The 17986-nt window shown below is 28.7% G+C and overlaps 2 protein-coding genes across 31 annotated transcripts in view; one reads left to right on the top strand and one right to left on the bottom strand.

The window, feature by feature from the left end:
- Vps52 (vacuolar protein sorting 52) overlaps window positions 1-11747 on the top strand; it is a 32709-nt gene extending 20962 nt beyond the window's left edge. For all 3 annotated transcript variants that reach the window (XM_016071920.4, XM_016071918.4, XM_016071921.4), the window contains exons 14-19: window positions 140-258; window positions 1503-1626; window positions 6205-6408; window positions 7471-7648; window positions 9594-9712; window positions 11513-11747. In XM_016071920.4, coding sequence (XP_015927406.1) covers window positions 140-258; window positions 1503-1626; window positions 6205-6408; window positions 7471-7648; window positions 9594-9712; window positions 11513-11659 — 891 coding nt within the window. In that variant the 3' untranslated portion in view covers window positions 11660-11747. The remainder of the gene's footprint in view (window positions 1-139; window positions 259-1502; window positions 1627-6204; window positions 6409-7470; window positions 7649-9593; window positions 9713-11512) is intronic.
- Window positions 11748-12816: 1069 nt separating this feature from the next.
- Window positions 12817-17986, bottom strand: part of LOC107454643 (fasciclin-2) — a 249300-nt gene continuing 244130 nt past the window's right edge. For 18 of the 28 annotated variants that reach the window (XM_071183772.2, XM_071183753.2, XM_087159848.1 and 15 more), the window contains one exon: window positions 12817-14815. In XM_071183772.2, coding sequence (XP_071039873.1) covers window positions 14713-14815 — 103 coding nt within the window. In that variant the 3' untranslated portion in view covers window positions 12817-14712. Of the gene's footprint in view, window positions 14816-17043; window positions 17152-17986 lie in introns of all 28 variants that reach the window. The other 10 variants (XM_087159849.1, XM_071183782.2, XM_071183748.2 and 7 more) reach the window with 2 other exon arrangements.

Consider the following 17986-nt stretch of genomic DNA (forward strand, 5'->3'; position numbering starts at 1 on the left):
TAAGATGAGGGTATTTAAAGGGAAACATAAATGAATTATGTACTCTGACTGTATTTTATGCCGTATAATAATCATTATTAATAATTGCTTTTTTATACATCATTTTCTATTTATTGCTCTCATTTTTTTTTATTTTCAGAAAAATACTCAACAGTATGTCCAAGATTGTTATGATTCCATTGCTTTGTTCTTGTGTATCCATGTTATACATAGATATCAAGTATTAATGCACAAGCGAAGTGTTCCTGCTCTTGACAAGTAATTTTATTTTGAAATTGTCTTTTTTCTTTATTTTAATTATGACCATATTAAAAATTTTTAATGCATTTTTTTATTGTGAATAAAAGATTTGTATTTAATCTATATTTTATTTTAATTATGACTTTTTGTGCATTTTTTTTCTAAGATTTATTTTAGGGATATAATTGTGTGAGGATCTCCTTTGATTATACATTTTATAAATGATTAGAGTTCCAAGTGTGTGTTACATGTTGACTAAATAAATGACTGAGAATAATTCATTCCCATTAATCACATGAAAGCAAGACTGAGGAACAGGAGAAGGAATTGCTTTGATGAGTGTAAAATCTATTCTTTGAAATTTGAACTTCATCTTGCATTTCTAGTTTGACAGCTGTAAATCATGACTCAGGTTATCTTGCTTTTTATGAATGCCTTGCCATTTTCACCCTTTTAACTTAAGTACTGAACTTAAAACTGCAATGTTTAAATGAAGATCCATTATTTGATTAATTGTGAACATCTGGGCTAATGTTTGCTATTATGTTGTTTTCAAAACTCTGCAAATAGTTCCATCTCTATGAATTGAATTTATTTTCACTTCTAAATGCTATGTTGTTTATCGTTGCAAGAAAAAGAAGAAAAAAAAGTGAAGTGCAGATGCTTGTGGGTTTATAGTTTTGAGACCTATTGCTATCTTCTGCAATTTAAATAATCAAAATAAATGGGAATCTTTATGACAATGTGTCTTAATTAAAAAAATTTTTTGATTGCGTAACTTTCACAGTCAATTCTGTAGATGTGATTTTTTAAAACTAAAATTTTTTTTCACTAAAATTGTATGAAAGTTTTTTAACTATTGCATGATAAAATATCAAAGTTTTGATTTCCATATTTTTATAAAGTCATATAAACGTTAGTTTTAACGTTTTATTGAACATAATTATGTGAACTATATTGAGGCAAAATTAATTTATAAAATTTCATTTTTGACTGGAAAGACTTCTCATATTGTAAAAAGTTGGATTGTTACTTATGTACATTTTAATAAAGGTTATAAAAAGCTTTGAATGTTAGTTTCATTCAAAATTATAATAATAATTAAAAACATAAGAAAAGCATTTAAAAAAAAAATAATACAAATAATTTTATCTGTGACCATAATATTTCTTTTAATGCTTTAGTAAAAATGTAGTAAAGTTTTTTATAACTCCTTGCATTCAAAATATATTTGTATGAAATTATAATTTATATTTTTTTAGATATTGGGAAAACCTGTTGCAAATGTTCTGGCCTCGCTTTGAACATATTTTGCAACTGAATATTGAAAGTATCCGTGACTGTGACCCACAGAAGTTTTCCAATATTGACAAGCGCCCACATTATGTGAGTTCATAATGGAAAATTTATTCAAATATTCTTTTAAATTTATAGTCTAGCATGTAATAATTGCATTTTGCACAAAAGTATTTGTGTTATTGAGACAAGTTTATTTTACAAGTTTTTATTTGTAATTATCTTTTTAGGAGCAGTTGTTAATAAATACACTAATGGGCTCTCAATTTTTTTTTTTCATGTGCTAGGAACTTGAAATATGAATATAATTTTTTTTGTTAATCTTTCAGAATTAGAACTATTAGAGTTTAATAGCTTTGAAATTAATTCTTAATTTAATTAAAGAAATAACATTTTCAGTAACATTCAGGTGTATATGCTACAAACAATTATAACAGAATCAGAAACATATCCACATACAGAGTTATAAATAATGAGGCTATTAATAGTTTTGTTAAATGTAATTTTATAACATAAAAAAATATTCAACTTCAACGAAGAGTAACTTGAAATACATGTCTGTATCAGTAACATTTACAGTTATAGTTACGTAATTACTAATATGATTATGTATTCCTTAATTACTAATATGATTCTCAGTTTGTGTATAGTAAGTTGCTTAGCCAGGGTCTGAACACTTTTCTTAATGACTGGCGTTGAAAAACTGGCACTTCTTTCTTCTGTCGGAGGGGAATACTGCTTGCTAAGAATATTTAGACAAAGTAATTATGTCAGGGTTCCCACGGTCCTTGAGAGTCCTTGAAAGTCCTTGAATTTTTTTGTGCTAAATTTAGGTCCTTGAAAGTGCTTGAAAACGTCTTAGATCCTTGAAAAACTTGATAGGTCCTTGAATTTGTCCAATACTGCCGGCGGCCCTTTTTATAAAACACCCGCGGATCTTTCTCGTTCTTTCTGTTTTGTTCCCGAGCTCTCTCACGTGGTTTTTAACGCCACCGTTTCTAACCGGGTCTAGCGTCTTGGTGTCTGCCAAGCGCGCGGAGCACAGCAGACAATCAATGCGTTCGGGGCGAGACTCCACTTCATCTTCTGTCGCATATGCTTAGATCTTCTTTTTTCTTATTGAAACTGGAATACTCTCGAATTTCGTAACAATATGTACCTTGTAGTTTTCAATAAATTTGCCGTTTTACCATCCGCACTTGTCCTTACGTTTGCGTCATTTCAAAACTTTATTGTAAAGCGTATTCGCAAAGGCACGACTTCGTATTTGTGTTATGCAGTTTAGACTAGTTATGCCTGGGAAGTGCTATTTTAATCCCCAATGGATGGATAATCAAGCTTATAAAGAATGGATTTTATCGATGCCCGAAAAGAAGTTCAGAGCCAAGTGCCGATTATACATGAAGGAGATCGATATCGCGAAAATGGAAGAATCTGCTCTGAAATCACACTTGAAAGAAAGGTAAAACAAAAAAGCAGCCTCATGCCCTGAGTTCTCTTTTTCCAAAGACATCAACATCTAATTCATCTGGTGTAAATACTCCTTCAACATCGTGTGCCCCATGTGAAACAGAAACTTTAGTGGCCGAGGTAACATTGTCTTCTTATCTGGTCAAAAGGAATGTGCTTGATGCTGAAATTCTCTGAAGTCTGAAGTGCATCACTAGTAATTATTCATGTAACTCCTGTGAAGGGATTAGTAAATTGTTCTCCAAAATGTTTGCTGATAGCTGTATAGCGAGACAATTTTTTTGTAGTGCCACAAAGTGAGCCTATTTGGGCTCCTTTGGATTGGCACTATACTTCAAAGGGATTCTTATAAATGAGCTGAAGAATGTTGATTGCTACACTGTACTCTTTGATGAGACTTTAAATCAGTCTCTACAATCTAAGCAGATGGACATTATGGTAAGGAATTGATAATAACGTTTGCACTAAGTACCTTACCTCCCAATTTATGGGTATGGAACTGCAGAAAATATTTTGTCCTCTTTTTACAAATGCACGGATGATGGTTAAAAGCTCTCTAAAATACTTCAGTTATCCATGGATGGACCCTATGTCAATTGGAAATTCTATTAGAAGCTTCAGTGTGAATTAAAAGAGAAATATTCCCACCAGGTCATATTCATTGGCAATTGTGGATTACACATAACGAATAATACTTTTAAACATGGTGAAAATGGGATATGTTCCTTCTAATTCTTATTTTCAGAAAGAATTGTTGCTGCATAACATTTTGAGAAGGTTGTGTAAATTATGGATGAATAATTTCAGAAACGATGTTTAATAGAGGAGAGGAGGGGGTTATGGAATAGACATGGAATATGGAATACCTAAGATTTAGCTCTGTCTTTCATGCAGCCTTCACATGGAAATACACAGGAGATTTCACCATTAACACCTCATTACCAATAGTTATAGATTGTGCTGAAAATGATTTTGTGAATTAATATGTAAAACCAGTAGGGTTGTTTTTAAAAAAATATAAATTTTAGTCAATAATACATATACTCTCTTCTCTCTATGTAGGCAAAGCATTTAGGTATTATATTTGAAATTAATTATTGCCACAACAAGCATTGTTGCTTCTAGTAAAATAGAAGAGAATAATTTTTAAAATTGGTCTTAGATTAAGGTCCTTGAAAATTTTGTTGAGGTCCTTGAAAAGTCCTGGAAAGTCCTTGAATTTCAATCTCATCATAGAGTGGGAACCCTGTATGTAGTAAAATAATCAGATGATTCAATTGAACTTTTAAGCTTTTATTAAAATAAAGATATTCATTAAAATTGTTTCATTAGATTGTTTCAGGTGAGTAACAAAAGGATCAGATTTAAAAAAAGAAAAATAGTTGTTCTTACAACCTTTTTAAAAAAAATGTTGCACTACATGACTGCTGTAGAAGTCTACCACCTTTAGCAAGTTACAATTAAGTGGATGCTAAAAATGATGGTTAATATGTGGAACAGGTTTTACTGTAATATTAAGTGTCTTTTTTTAAAAAAGGAAAGGAAATATTTTTTTGTGTGTGCTTTTTTCAATTTTACCAGCATACTTGAAAAAGGAAAAAATGTTATACATGGGCTGAAATAGAAATTTTTACTCTAACAGCAAAAAAAAAAAAAAAAAAAAAAAAAAAAAAAAAAAAAAAAAAAAAAAAAAATTGGATATTTAAGAACTAATAAAATAAATAAAAAAAAAGTTCAAACTTAAGCTTTATTGTTAAGTTTTAATAAACATTTTTAAAAACTCTTCTAATTATAAAAAGTGTTCTTTTTATAAAAAAAAACACTAATAACTCAAAATACATTATTCTAAATAACTAAACAGTTGATACTTAATTCATATATTTTTTGAATTAGCATATTTTGCAAAATTTATTTGTATTGGGATTAATTCTTGAAGATTGTTACAAAATTAGATGTTTCAGATTTTATTATGTTCATAATGGAATACATGTTTTTTACTAAAGGTTTTGAGAAGGATCGCTATTAGGTGATGTTATATTCAGTAACATATGAGTATGGGTTTAGTGGATTTGACAAGGATTCAGCTAACAGTCTTATTTTTTCAATTTTTTTGTGTGCTATTGTTAAAACTCAACTGTGCTGCCCTCTGGAATGATGGACTTTTAACAGCTGCATACAAAAATAGTCATCCATAGTGTTGCTAAATATGTAAATTGATAATTAAAATGTAAATGTTCATTAGGAAGGGAATATATTTAAATTCTCTTTATTTCTGAAAAAAAATTCACTCCTCTTCGTTAATTTTACAACAAAATTTCACAATTCTTATGATGATTGCCTTAGACTTAGCTGATAGACTTAGAATGAAAAACTTTCTGCTGACAGAAAATCTCTATTAAAAACTTTCTGCATACATTGATTAACTCTTGTAACTAGTTTCAACTCTTTTGTTGCCACCTCATTTTAATCAAACCACCACGTTTAATCACAATGTCAAAATTTGTTTGAAAATAATGTTTTTTTTTTTTTAAAAAAAATTGTGTTTTTTAAAAAGCTCTATATTGATTCATACAAGGATGAGTTTTGTAAAAAAACAAACAAAAAAGCTGGAAATAGAAATTAAAAACTATAATGTTCAAAAACACTTTTTAAATAATTGAAAATACCTGAAATTGGAGCAAGAAAAAAGTGTATGTAAAAGCATTTATCCACAGAATGTTATCAACATTATAATAAAAATATTAATGCCAAATTTTATAAATTTTTTTAAATTGCTCGATTTTTAAATCACAAATATGAATATCGACATTTAATTTTTGTTTCGGGTGAATACAAATCTTGATGTTTCACTTAATATCACGAGAATACGTTATTTAATATAAAATCATGAAAATTCAAAACATGATGCGTGTCCTTAAATTGCCTAAATAGGAATCCCGATGTTTGATTTTAAATCATATGAATGTAGTTTTAAATCTTGTTTGGGATCTTTCTTACTTAGTAATTGTACTAACCAAAGTTCTGCGATGGGGACAAATTTTCCTTGCACGGAGTTCGTGCATCCATGTATATAATACGAGTCTGGATGCTGAGAAATATTAAATTAAATTTCCTTCTATACTAGTAAAATACTTAAATGTTTGTTTATGTTTAAGTATTTCTAACTAGCAGCCTTATTGCAGTTCATCCTAATTTCAGATAACTAGGCGATATGCTGAGTTTTCAGCTGCAATTGTTGGTATTAATGAAAACTTTCCGAGTGAAAGAGTTGCCAGACTTCTGGCTGCTTTGCAAGTGGAAGTAGAAAATTTTATTTTACGCATGGCTGCAGAGTTTCCAGATCACAAAGATCAACTCATCTTTCAAATAAATAACTATGATATGATGTTGGGCGTTCTCCTTGTAAGTATGAAACAATTAATAGTACAAAGAACTATCAGAATTGATAACAGTCATTTTGCTATAACTTTATTCTAGTACTATGTTTTTTTTTAATGAAGTTTGAACCCTTTTATTTATTATACCATATTAATTATTCTTGATTACTTGATTTTTTGTCATTTATCCCTTAAAAGCTAAAAATGTCTTGTTCATTAAAAAAAAGTGGAATTAGTATGAGAGAAAGATAATTTACTGTATTAGAATTTAGAAATAAAGCAATCTAATGTAAATGTAGAAAAGTAAAGTATTCCTGCTACAGCCTGCTGTGAGCCAAACTTGTCATGAAGGTTAAGGCTCCACTCGAGACCAATATGATTGTGGCCATCTGGTCAGCATTGCACGCAGACAATCTTTATTTCCCAGACAAGCTGGTATCTATTATTCTGAAGCTGCGTATTCTTCAAACCGCTTCTGGGGATCAAACCCCAGTTCTTCACAGTGACAGTTAAGTGGCTTAACCACTGAACAATAATGGCTGAATGTAAATGTATGCATTCAAATTTATCTCATTCATTTCACTTTTGCCCATTTCTGAATATATATTAAGTAAATAATTTGTTGTTGGGGTTTATATTTTTTATAACATAAATAAGACTTAGTTGTTCATTCTGTTTTACGCTGTTTTAAAAGAAATGTATTCCTTTAATAATTAATTTATGTGACAGTGAGTTTAAATGTCCATCTTAGTTATATTTGTCAACAAAAGATTTACCTTCTTTAAAGATTTTTTTAAAGATATCTTTTATCAAAGTATAAGGTACTTATTTTAAAATAATTTCTTTCTTAAAATTATCAGCTACTTAGACACGTAAAATATAAACATGTAACTTTTCTGATTTTTCATATAGACTATGTAGTTAATATATTGTTTATAGAGAGATGAGTTTATATTTGAGATGAGTGATTTCATTTAATTAGATTTTATCAGTGCTATAAATTTTTTTTTTACCAATTTAAAAAAAAAGTTTTTTGAATGTGTATATATGGCGATATATCTTATTTATAATAATTTTTACTTTTAAGGAAAGAACTAAGGAAGATTCTCGTGAGTCAGAGAGTTTCAAAGATCTCCTAAATGCTAGAATCCTAGAATATGTTGAAGAAGTTCTTTCTCCCCATTTTGGAGGCATGATAGTGTTCGTAAAAGACTGTGAAAAGTATTTAGAAAGAGGCCAGCTGGAAAATTTGAAAGTAGAAGCAGGTGAATTAATGGTATTATTTGCTAAATTAGGGTGTACTTTTGATTGAAAAAAGTTATTATGCTCTTAAATTTTGTTTAATTTTAACAGTAAGCTGTATCTAAAATGGAGTCAATAATTTTTGAACTTAGTTTTCTTTTTTAGAAAATTGACCATGTAATTTCTAAAACTAGCTTGAGATAATTTTTTTTTAAAAATTCAGTATAAATTTATTTGTATAAAGAAATATAGGTTTATGTCTGTATCCTCCTAAGGGTAAAAGTAAAACTATGAGGTAATCAAGTTCATAGTTCAGAAAGAGAAATCATTAAAGAAAAGTAGGCCTTAAACTGTTGTATCACTTTTTATTTTAACTTTAACTTAATCTAGAATTACATTGCAGTTTAACATGTCAAAATTACTGTTTGTAAAAAGAATTTAAATACATAAAAATTAGCGGTGATAACTTCCGGAAAATTGATTGAAAAAAACCCATAGAATTATTGCACCAAATAAAATGCTTATCTTATACGGAATACTTAGCTGTGTGAATTGAATTTTCGGTATCATAATAATATCGGGATTTTAAAAAAAATCATGTGAAAACCAAGAACTGTCAAACAACCGTATCGAAATGCCACATAGATTTAGTGCAAATATAGCATGTCAGAAAGTATTTACTTACATGTGCAATTCTAATGTCTTGTTTCTTAATAATATTGTACGAAAATATTGGGATTTAAAAAACCTTGGGTATTAGTAGCAATAACTGTGAAAAAAGTCCACCAAAAAAGCAGTGGTATCGTTGCATCAAAAAGTAACTTAATGAATGCACAAATTGAATTTTGTGTGTGGTAATGATAATGTATACAAATATGAAATATAAAAAAAAAACTTTGCTAGGAATGGATGGATTTACGATTGTATCTACTCAAATTGAGGGATTAATTGATAAATTGAGTGATTTAATTGACAAATTGATTGATTCAAAAAGTGATTACTCAAACAGGCAATTCAAATTTTGCATGTTGCTTTAATATCCGACTTTACAGAACCGTGAGAAAATCGATTGTATTAATTGCAATTGTAAAAAAGAAGATTGAAATATGGATTTCTGAGGGTATCGAGCACGTTGAAAAGTAATTACTGAAATGCGTGATTTGAAATTTTCATGTCTTGATTCGATCTAATTGTAGCCAAATATATTACATTGACTAAATAATTATCCTATTACAAATTATAATTTGTAACAAAATTACTCCTCATTAAAAAAAAAGCTTAAAAAAATGAGAAAAAAAGCACCATTTTTCTAGTTTTTCTTTTAAATGAATTCTTTTTTTCTGAGTTATTTTCTGGATTGCTAATTTTGTACTTTTGCGTTTGCCTTAGTAGTTCCTTAATTCCAGTTGCAGGTATTATGGAATTGTTTTTTTTTTTATCAGAGTTGCTTTTTTCTCTAACAAACCTGCTTAAAAAAGCCGTCGTTGTTCGTTAAAAAGAGGGCGTTGGTAAGGGTGGAATAAATGTCTCGTTAATGAGACTTAGCGTAAGTAATAAAATTTAGATTTTAGAATGTCGGAGCTCCGAAATTTTTTTGTCGGTATATAAATTATTGATTCGCAGAAAAACCACATGCCTTTTATAGCTCTTAAAAAAATGTAAAACCGAATTTCCAAACCACACTGAGTTTTCACAAAATTCAAAATTGAATTTCCAAAACACATAACGCAGAAAAAAATTGTTCCAAAAATCTGAAACTTCATTACTTCTAAGTCAAAATACAAACATTTTGGTCATTAGTTGATTGGTGAAGTGTAAATTATCTTTCCTATTTAGGCATATATTCGCATTGAAATATATGGTTTATGTCTCTATTATGTAAGAAATAAATGAATAATAGTTAATAAATAATACAGTAATATTTTTAATTATTAATGTTACTTATTTATTTGTTTTACTATTTCCTAGGTAAAGTACCATCCTTGGTGAAGTCATTTAATAATGGTTGGAAAAAAGCTATGGAAGAAATAAATGCTGACATTATGACTACCTTTACAAATTTCAAAAATGGGACTAATATATTGCAGGTTAGTGACAGCATTTGATAATTCATTTATATTTCATGAATGTCTAATTCAAGTTGGATATAAATTTTCTGATAGATTTTTTTTCATGTTATCCTGATTTTCAAACAAATAACAAATAAGCTTTCTGTAGCTCAGCTTATATGTACACTTACAGAAGTATTTATCATATTATTGTAAGTGGGAAGAAATTTTTCCCCCTTATATTTCAGTTAAATTGCAATAATATGACTAGATAAGATTATTCATGTATGTTCTCATTAACTTGAATGAAATCTTCTATTTTAATGTAATAACATTACTTTTTAAAACTTTTGCAAATTGTATTAAAATAAGCAGTAGTATGCTAAGTTGATATTGTAGTTTCAGATGCTCTTGCTATTTATATCTAGTGGTGATATTCAATTTTGATTCATCAATATGAAATTGAACTCAAATCAGAATTTTAATTGCATGTAATCATTCTTGATCTATGAGTAGAAACCTTTTTAGGTAAATGAAATCATACACACTGACAGATCGTTCACCTGTTTGGTTGGTTGAGAGTATTTTCCAGAAGAAAAAAAATAATCAGTTACAAAAAAGAAAGTTTTGCAATTACCCTTTTTTATTTTTATTTGATTGGATTTATTAAGGGAAACGTAACTTTGTAATATGGAATCTTTAAGTCAGTAATTAGAAAGGACAAAATTCTGATTCATCTCTTGATAAAGGATTTGCTCACACTTATTAAAACTTTTAATCAAAAAATACCAACCCAATATATAAAAAACATTCTTTAATTATCCTTTTCGAACTTTATCATATTAGCGAGATGTATAAATTTGTGTACCGTATTTTGTAGTGATTAGAAATCAACCCCCATTTTTGAAATCAAAATTGGGGATTTCGTGTATAACTTGAACTCTGAATTCCTACTTGTTAAAAACAAGTTTCTAGTCAATTTCCCTATTATTATGAGATGTAATTTATTCCTTAAATAATATGAAACCCTCTTAATATAAAGGAATTTGTTTTTTTCTTTCTCAATAATATTTCCATTTTGATGAATTCTTGATCTTCTATCTGTTTAAGGAATAAAACTAACATGGCTGTGTAGTAACTTCATTACTTTTTATGCTAATATTTATCTTATAAGTTAGATCAGATTTTGGGGAGAAAAAAAAATTGCTCAAATGTGTTACTTGTGCATATGTCAGCCAGAAAAACTTCCTTGCATTTTAGGGGTTTAAAATAGCAACTTATTGATCGTAAAATAGAGTATTCCAAAAATTCTCCATATTAGTTTTAATAAATTGTATTTTGCGTGATTGTGTTCAGAAACCCTGTGATTCATTTAAATAGTTTGAGACATGATGAAATATTAAAATTAATTTTTAGAGAAATTAGAAGAAATGTGTTAAATAATACCAAGAAACTGAAGTGGTAAGATATTATTTGATTAAAAACTGACGCCTATTTTTATGAGTTGCCATACGTAATGTCAGAAGAAACAAAAGTGATTTGGAATGTTAAACGTGAAGTTGCCAACCATTGTATTAGTAACCATCTTTTTTATATTACTTGATTAAAAAAGTCATTCGCTTCAAAAAGTGGAAATAACCGTTGACATGTTTCAAGCACTCAAAAACAGGCGAATGAAGTTTTTAATAAAGTAATGTAAGAAAGATGGTTACTAATAATTTATTTTCTAATATGAATAACTTTAGCTTTCATTAAGGAAAGAATGAGAAATTTTCGTAGTTTCATCTTTAAAAAAATAGTTGTTTTTAATGATATAATAAAGAAAGTTTTCTCTTTCAGGCTGCCCTAACACAATTAATTCAGTATTATCACCGTTTCCAGAAGATAGTTAATCAACATCCATTCAAAAGTTTGCCCATTCGAAGTGAGCTGCTTAACATTCACAATATAATGGTTGAGGCTAAGAAATTTAAGACTAATTTTTGAATTTATAACAAAATTTGTGATAAATGGTTATATATTATGTAATTTATTTGTGTAAATAGTTGTAATAAAAGTTTCTATTTGAATAACATTTCCTAAATCACTTAGTGAGCTAGTACACAAATTCAACTTCGATTTAAGTGTACAATACAGTATCTGGTCAAAAGTATTCAGATACTTATCAGATATAAAGGGTGTGAGAGTGTTTAGCCTGGGTCCCTGAATTCCTATTGGTTAGAAACATGAACTCTTGAAATGTTTGTGTACATCTTAGACAATGCTGCTTTATCAGCTCTGACAATATTTCGGGAAAGTCCCATTTCTCTTCCAGTAGGATAACTGCTTTATTCAGACATCAAGACTTGCACAGCCATGGTTTGACAAAATGAGTGTTCAAAAACTTGACTGGCTTCAAGAGCCCTCATCGGTGGGCCTTGGCCTTCTTTAGAAGATTTTTACAGGCACTTGGTCTTCAGTTCTGTACTTTGATTACAGAAAAGGTTTGTTCTAAAGAGGCCTATCATTTTTGGCTGCCCCTTGATCTTTAACTATGAGGAGTGGTATTGGAAACTTTCAAGTCAGTTCTGCTTGATTCCGTTCTTAGATGGTGATACATTCCCATTCTGTTTTGTCTGAATTTATGGTGTCACGATTTTTATTTAATGTGTATAATTCCAAGTTATATCTTTTCCGCCATACATCACTGTCATGAATTCCACCAAATGTAGTTCTGAGGACTTCTTTCTGAATCTCGTAGAACACAAATTATGTTACCAACTAATTCGACCTACAGAGCATTCCGCATAAAAGTTTTTTGTAATTATTGAAATTTAGGTAGTTTTAATTGAATCTTATATATGATATATAATATTAAATTAAATTATAGTTTTAATAATAGCTGAATATCGTAAAAGTGCAATACTGATTAAAACTAAAACTTCATTTCTGTAATTAACACATCACTTTTATAGGAAGTTATTTTTGAAATATTCTAAATCAATTAGAAAACTTAATTTATGTTTCATTTAAGAAAAAGTCAAGCTTTTTGGAATAAAAAAACGCAGATATGCTAACAATGATTAAAATTTGGTTTATAAATGTTAATTTCTCTTCCTCCAAGCCCTTTTTGTTTTATTTCTGTGAAAAAAACAAGATCATAATTACGATTTGAGAATGTTTATTTCATACATTCCATCATGCACACATCACAGCTGGAAAGCCAAAAAGCAGTAAAAAGAATTTTACATACACATTCACACCTCTCATTTTGAAACGAGCTTTAAATTTATTACAAATTAAGCCTAATGGTTCAAATTGTAAAACAAATTTTAAAAAGCACTCTCCTTAATTTATAAAATCAATTTGTATGCAAAAAGCATTTTTAAATTTAAAATCTATAAATTTAAAGCTCGCTGCTAAACATATGACAAAAATATCCAAGCCATTTATTAAATTACAAGAGAAATGGGGAGAAATATTAGTAACCATTTTTAAACACCATTTCACTTCAATTCAATACATTTGAAATCTTTTTCATCCGGCACCAATGAGATCACATTGTAAGTAGGATGCCACTCCATTACTTATAATAACACTAAATCGTAGAAACATCTATTTTTTTTCTTAATTACAAAGGTAACTAGGAGCCATCAAACTTGTTTTTCTTCATACAAAATTATATGTTTATATAATATATTTCAAGTATGTATATATAATCTTTGCAAAGTTACATTCAATGAACAAAATAGCTAAACGTTGCAAAAACTTTTGTATACTACACAAGTGTCTCGCTTAATAGAGCTCTAGATTAGCGGTCGCCAGCTGCCAAAGGACGACCATTACATATGAAATGGCTACTAAAGTGTCAATCTCTAGTCGCAACCATGTTACGGGTCTAATATAAAAGAATAAAATATGTGTGTGTTTCGGCGATTCCATCGTAAATTTACATCCAATTTTGATCGTTTTTCCGGAATTTTTTCTTGCACATATTTTTTAAAATTCCAATATTTTTGATGCGATAGTATGACACGCGAATATCAAATAAATCGTGCGTTTAAATAACTTTTTGATAGAAATTGAAAAGAACTGTCAATTTATTGTTTGTTGCAAAACAAATTTAATACAGCTTTAAAAAATTCCTTGAAATGAAAAACTTAATTTATATCAAGTTAATCAACAACCTGGGTGGTGTGCAAATACTTATATAAATGTGGCTTCCATTTTTATGACTCTGGTAACCAGTGGCTACTATTCGCAATTACTAGTCTAGAGCTCTTTGCATATAGTAAGAATGACATCAAAACTTATTTAAAATAATCAACACAACAAACATGGAATGACTTAAACTAAAAAATAAGAGTTTAAAGATAAAAAATGCATTGGACAAAAATGTTCTAAAGCTGTGAAAAAGGAACTAGGTCACTCATATTTTTTCAAAAAACGAACATGAAAAAGCTCAATACCTCAGTCCTCCGAAAATTCCAAATAATCACTCACATCGAATTGCTCCCCCCTTTCATAATCCATTCTTTTTAGATTTCGAAACACATTTTATAACAGAGACTTGTTATTCACAGTGAATAGAATGCAACGTCCTTTTGAGAAATATGGCAGAGTTTTACCGCAGACGATTTTAAAACATGCAAGAACATTGGAAATAAAGAATGACAGTTGCGAACCGAGAATAGTCTCAGCCCTTTTTGATCCTTTTCTCGAACTTCCACATTGGAACAGTCATCAATGTTTTTTTTTAAAAAACTGTCCTTCATTAGTTCTGCCATATTTGCAACTAGTTCTCACCGTCAAAAGTTTCTTTTTATCATTTTTGAAAAAGCAAAAGGCAAATTGTGTGCAAAAACATTCAGTTACAAATGTTCAATTTGAATGTTTTTGCTTTAAGTAAACGCTGCACTAAATCAAAGACATTTGAAGTAGCAAAGTTGACTTTTGGGAACATCAATTAATTCACAGACTCCTGAATGTTTTACTTTGTGGTGAGATAGTCTTTTTAATTTTATATCTTTCTTTTTGTTCCATGAAGCACTTATTTCTTTTTACACAGGACTGCTTTTTCCAATACTTGTTTTGGAGCCTTTAGGGGATTTGTTTTTATAATTTTCGTCTATTATGAGATCAGCTGGTCTAGTGTTGCTGTTCCTGAAAAAGAAATGTTATAGTTTAATTGTGCATATTTTGTCAACTATATTTTGCACATTAATTTAAAAAACAAGGATACTGTTTGATATAAGAAAACTGTACTATTTGCCAAACTTTTAGAAAAGAAACTAATCTCTCCAAATTCCGAAATTAGTCACAAAGCTTGTCAACAGATGCTCACTGAGTACTTTTGAAAAACATAATTCTCAAAATAAACAATGTGAGGCAGTCTAAGGAGGAAATTTATTGATGCCTATGCAGATATCTATCATTTAATTGAAAACATTTCATTAATACCAACACTAATGTATTTTGCACAATCTTTTTCCGTGTAAGCCACATTTTCTGTCTTTTTGTGCTAAATATCTAATTCTGTATTAGTTTCTGTATTAGTAAAATTTACATTAAAAGCTAGTGATGGGATCAATGATTTCAATTTTAAAATATATCAGTTATTTGTAAATCCAATAAAAATTAAAAAACATAAAAACTTTTGTATTTAGAATAATTTTTCCTGCATTTTCTATACTGACGGTTGTCAGGTATGCATTTTATACTATGTGTGACAAGCGGCACCTCTTGCAGAACTTTGTAACTAATTTTTCAACGTAAGATATTAAATAATTTATTTCCTAAGCAGAATGCGGCAAAGGTTTTTAAAATTGGTGATTCTTTGGACCACGGATAATAAAAAAATATTAAATTGATAGAGGGAGATTGCAAAGACTGTGCAATTTGTTGTTATCAATGCTAATTATTATTATTATTATAATTTTTTATGCTGCTTGCTAAAATGCTAGGTCACAGATAAAATTTTTATTTTAAAAAGGGTTCTTGAGTAAGAATCATATTTCATGATATTTTTATAAATCACATTTTATAACTAAAAATGTGCATTCTATTTTAAAATTGATATAAAATACGTGTAACTAAAATTTTATACTAAAAAGTGATATTTCCTGTTTTTCTATTAAAAATAATTATTAATTAAATAACCTTTTTTAGGAAGATTGTTGAACCTCGCATTCATACAATAATGTTTACAAAAAAATAAGCAACCAGAATTAATATTCTCAAGTGTATTTTGACTTAAAAGAAATGCAAACAATCATAAGTCACAAATTAAAAGTAATTAGGGAATAGTTATTGTTTGTGCTCTTTTGAGCATTCTGACATAGCACAAAGGAAGAAAAAGCATAACTTTTTATGCATTAACAAATATAAGAAAAAGTTAACTATGATAATGTAATTTTTATAAACATAATGTTCAATTATTTTATAACACAATTGGATTCAAATATTATTTACCATTATTATTATTGATAACAATAAATCAATAAAATTTTATATTTGTTCTGTTTCACATTAAAACAATTTTCAAAATTCAGTTAAATTTAGGAGTACAGATTAACATTAAAAAAAAAAAAAAAAACTGAAATGGCCATTTTTATAAAATGTATATTAATTCTGCAGAGATTTTTTTTGTCTGTAAATATTTAAATTATAAAAATAGCTCAATTTTTAGAAAAAGAACAACAATATTGTTAATTTTTTTATATTTAGTAGAAAGGAAGTTTTAAAAAAATATTCTGACAAAACAGAATTTTTGCAATAATAATAGGTATTAAATATATCCTTGCTGCTTGGCTAAAAAATGGCTAGCTCAAGGTGACTAACGTCAAGCTTAGTTTTGAAGAAGTTCTGTTATTTTTAGAGTAACTGTCTTTTTTTTAAAAAAAGAAAGTGCGGTGTATGTAGATTTAAAATAATTTAAAAAGTTTAATTTGCAATTTTTTTAATCACTACTTTATTTCTGTAATTGTAAAGTTTACTTTTTTTTGCACAAATTACAGCATAATCTCTTATTACCTCTTTTATTTATAGCATAATCTCTTAGATTAACTAATTTTGATCTTACTGCAAAGATGTCTATGAATATTTCATGTTATATTCAAGCAAGAAAAAACAAATTAAAAATTATTTTAAATATAAATTATATACTTTTCTAAAACAACAACTCTATGATTTTTAAGTCTAAAAATATTTAAAAAAAAGTAGATTTAAAATGCAGTAAAAATTACAATTTTAATAAATAGCGCTTTCCAAACAACAAAAATTAAATTTTAAGCAAAAATTTAATATTTTCTAGAACATATATAGAATTTTTTGAATTTCATAATTTGCTAAAATGATAGCAGTATTGAGAAATAAGTAGTTTTAATTTGTACCCAAAAGACCAAGCTAAGCTTTCTCATGCCCTTGTGGGCAATTGCAGCATGGGATCTTCTTCATATGGATTGTTTGATCTGCGATCTCTGCCATTGTTTTGATTTTTGCTGCAAGTGAAATATTTGAAATGTTATGCTATTGAACTTATCCATATTTACAGGTGAAGCTAGCTGAAGGTTTTGAAAATATCCATTCCTTTCTAAATTTCTTTCTTGATTTATAAAATATTTTAGTGCAACTTAGTTTAAATATCAAGTAATTTTTTTCCATTTTATTAGGATTTTAAATTAATATATTAAGAGTAATTCTTTATTTAAAAATTTCTTTTGGCTGGGATTGAAATTAAATTAGTCTACAATACTGTTGATTCATTTGTTTCCTTTATATAGGGTGTCTAGAAAATGCAACAGCAAATTTTTAGGGGTGATTGAGAACATCATAATGTTGGTGCAACTCATGACTTTGGACTTTAGGGGAAGCTCCTTGACTCCGTTAAGACCCACTTGATATACGTGCTCTTAAAATCTGTGGAATCAAAAGTCCTCGTGGTCGGTTTCTGAGCTATATCATAGGTATAGGGATTTGGAGAAAATTTCCCTTTCCTTTAGATCTATGTTTAAATTGAAGTGACCTCACAAATGAAAGGTCCTGCCATTTATTTGGGGTATCCTGAGTTAAGATGGGCTTTCACCCTTGTGGTGCTCTCGTCAAACAAAAGGCGCACCTTCCTGATCTAATTTGTAAACTGCAATTAGCTGGCAAACTTGGCTTGTTCAAGTGTCATTAGAAACAACAAATGTCTGATAATACAAGCCAACCGACTTTTTTTGGGTAGGGGGCATTGATTGTTGGGACATTTCGTTTATAGCTGAATCCCTGATGAGTCTTACCACAAAATTCATTGCTGACTCCACAGAATAGCTTTGAGGGCTTCCTGAGAAA

This window comes from Parasteatoda tepidariorum, chromosome 3 (assembly GCF_982258835.1).
Source record: "Parasteatoda tepidariorum strain Cologne lab strain chromosome 3, Ptep-v5.0, whole genome shotgun sequence".
NCBI lineage: Eukaryota > Metazoa > Arthropoda > Arachnida > Araneae > Theridiidae > Parasteatoda > Parasteatoda tepidariorum.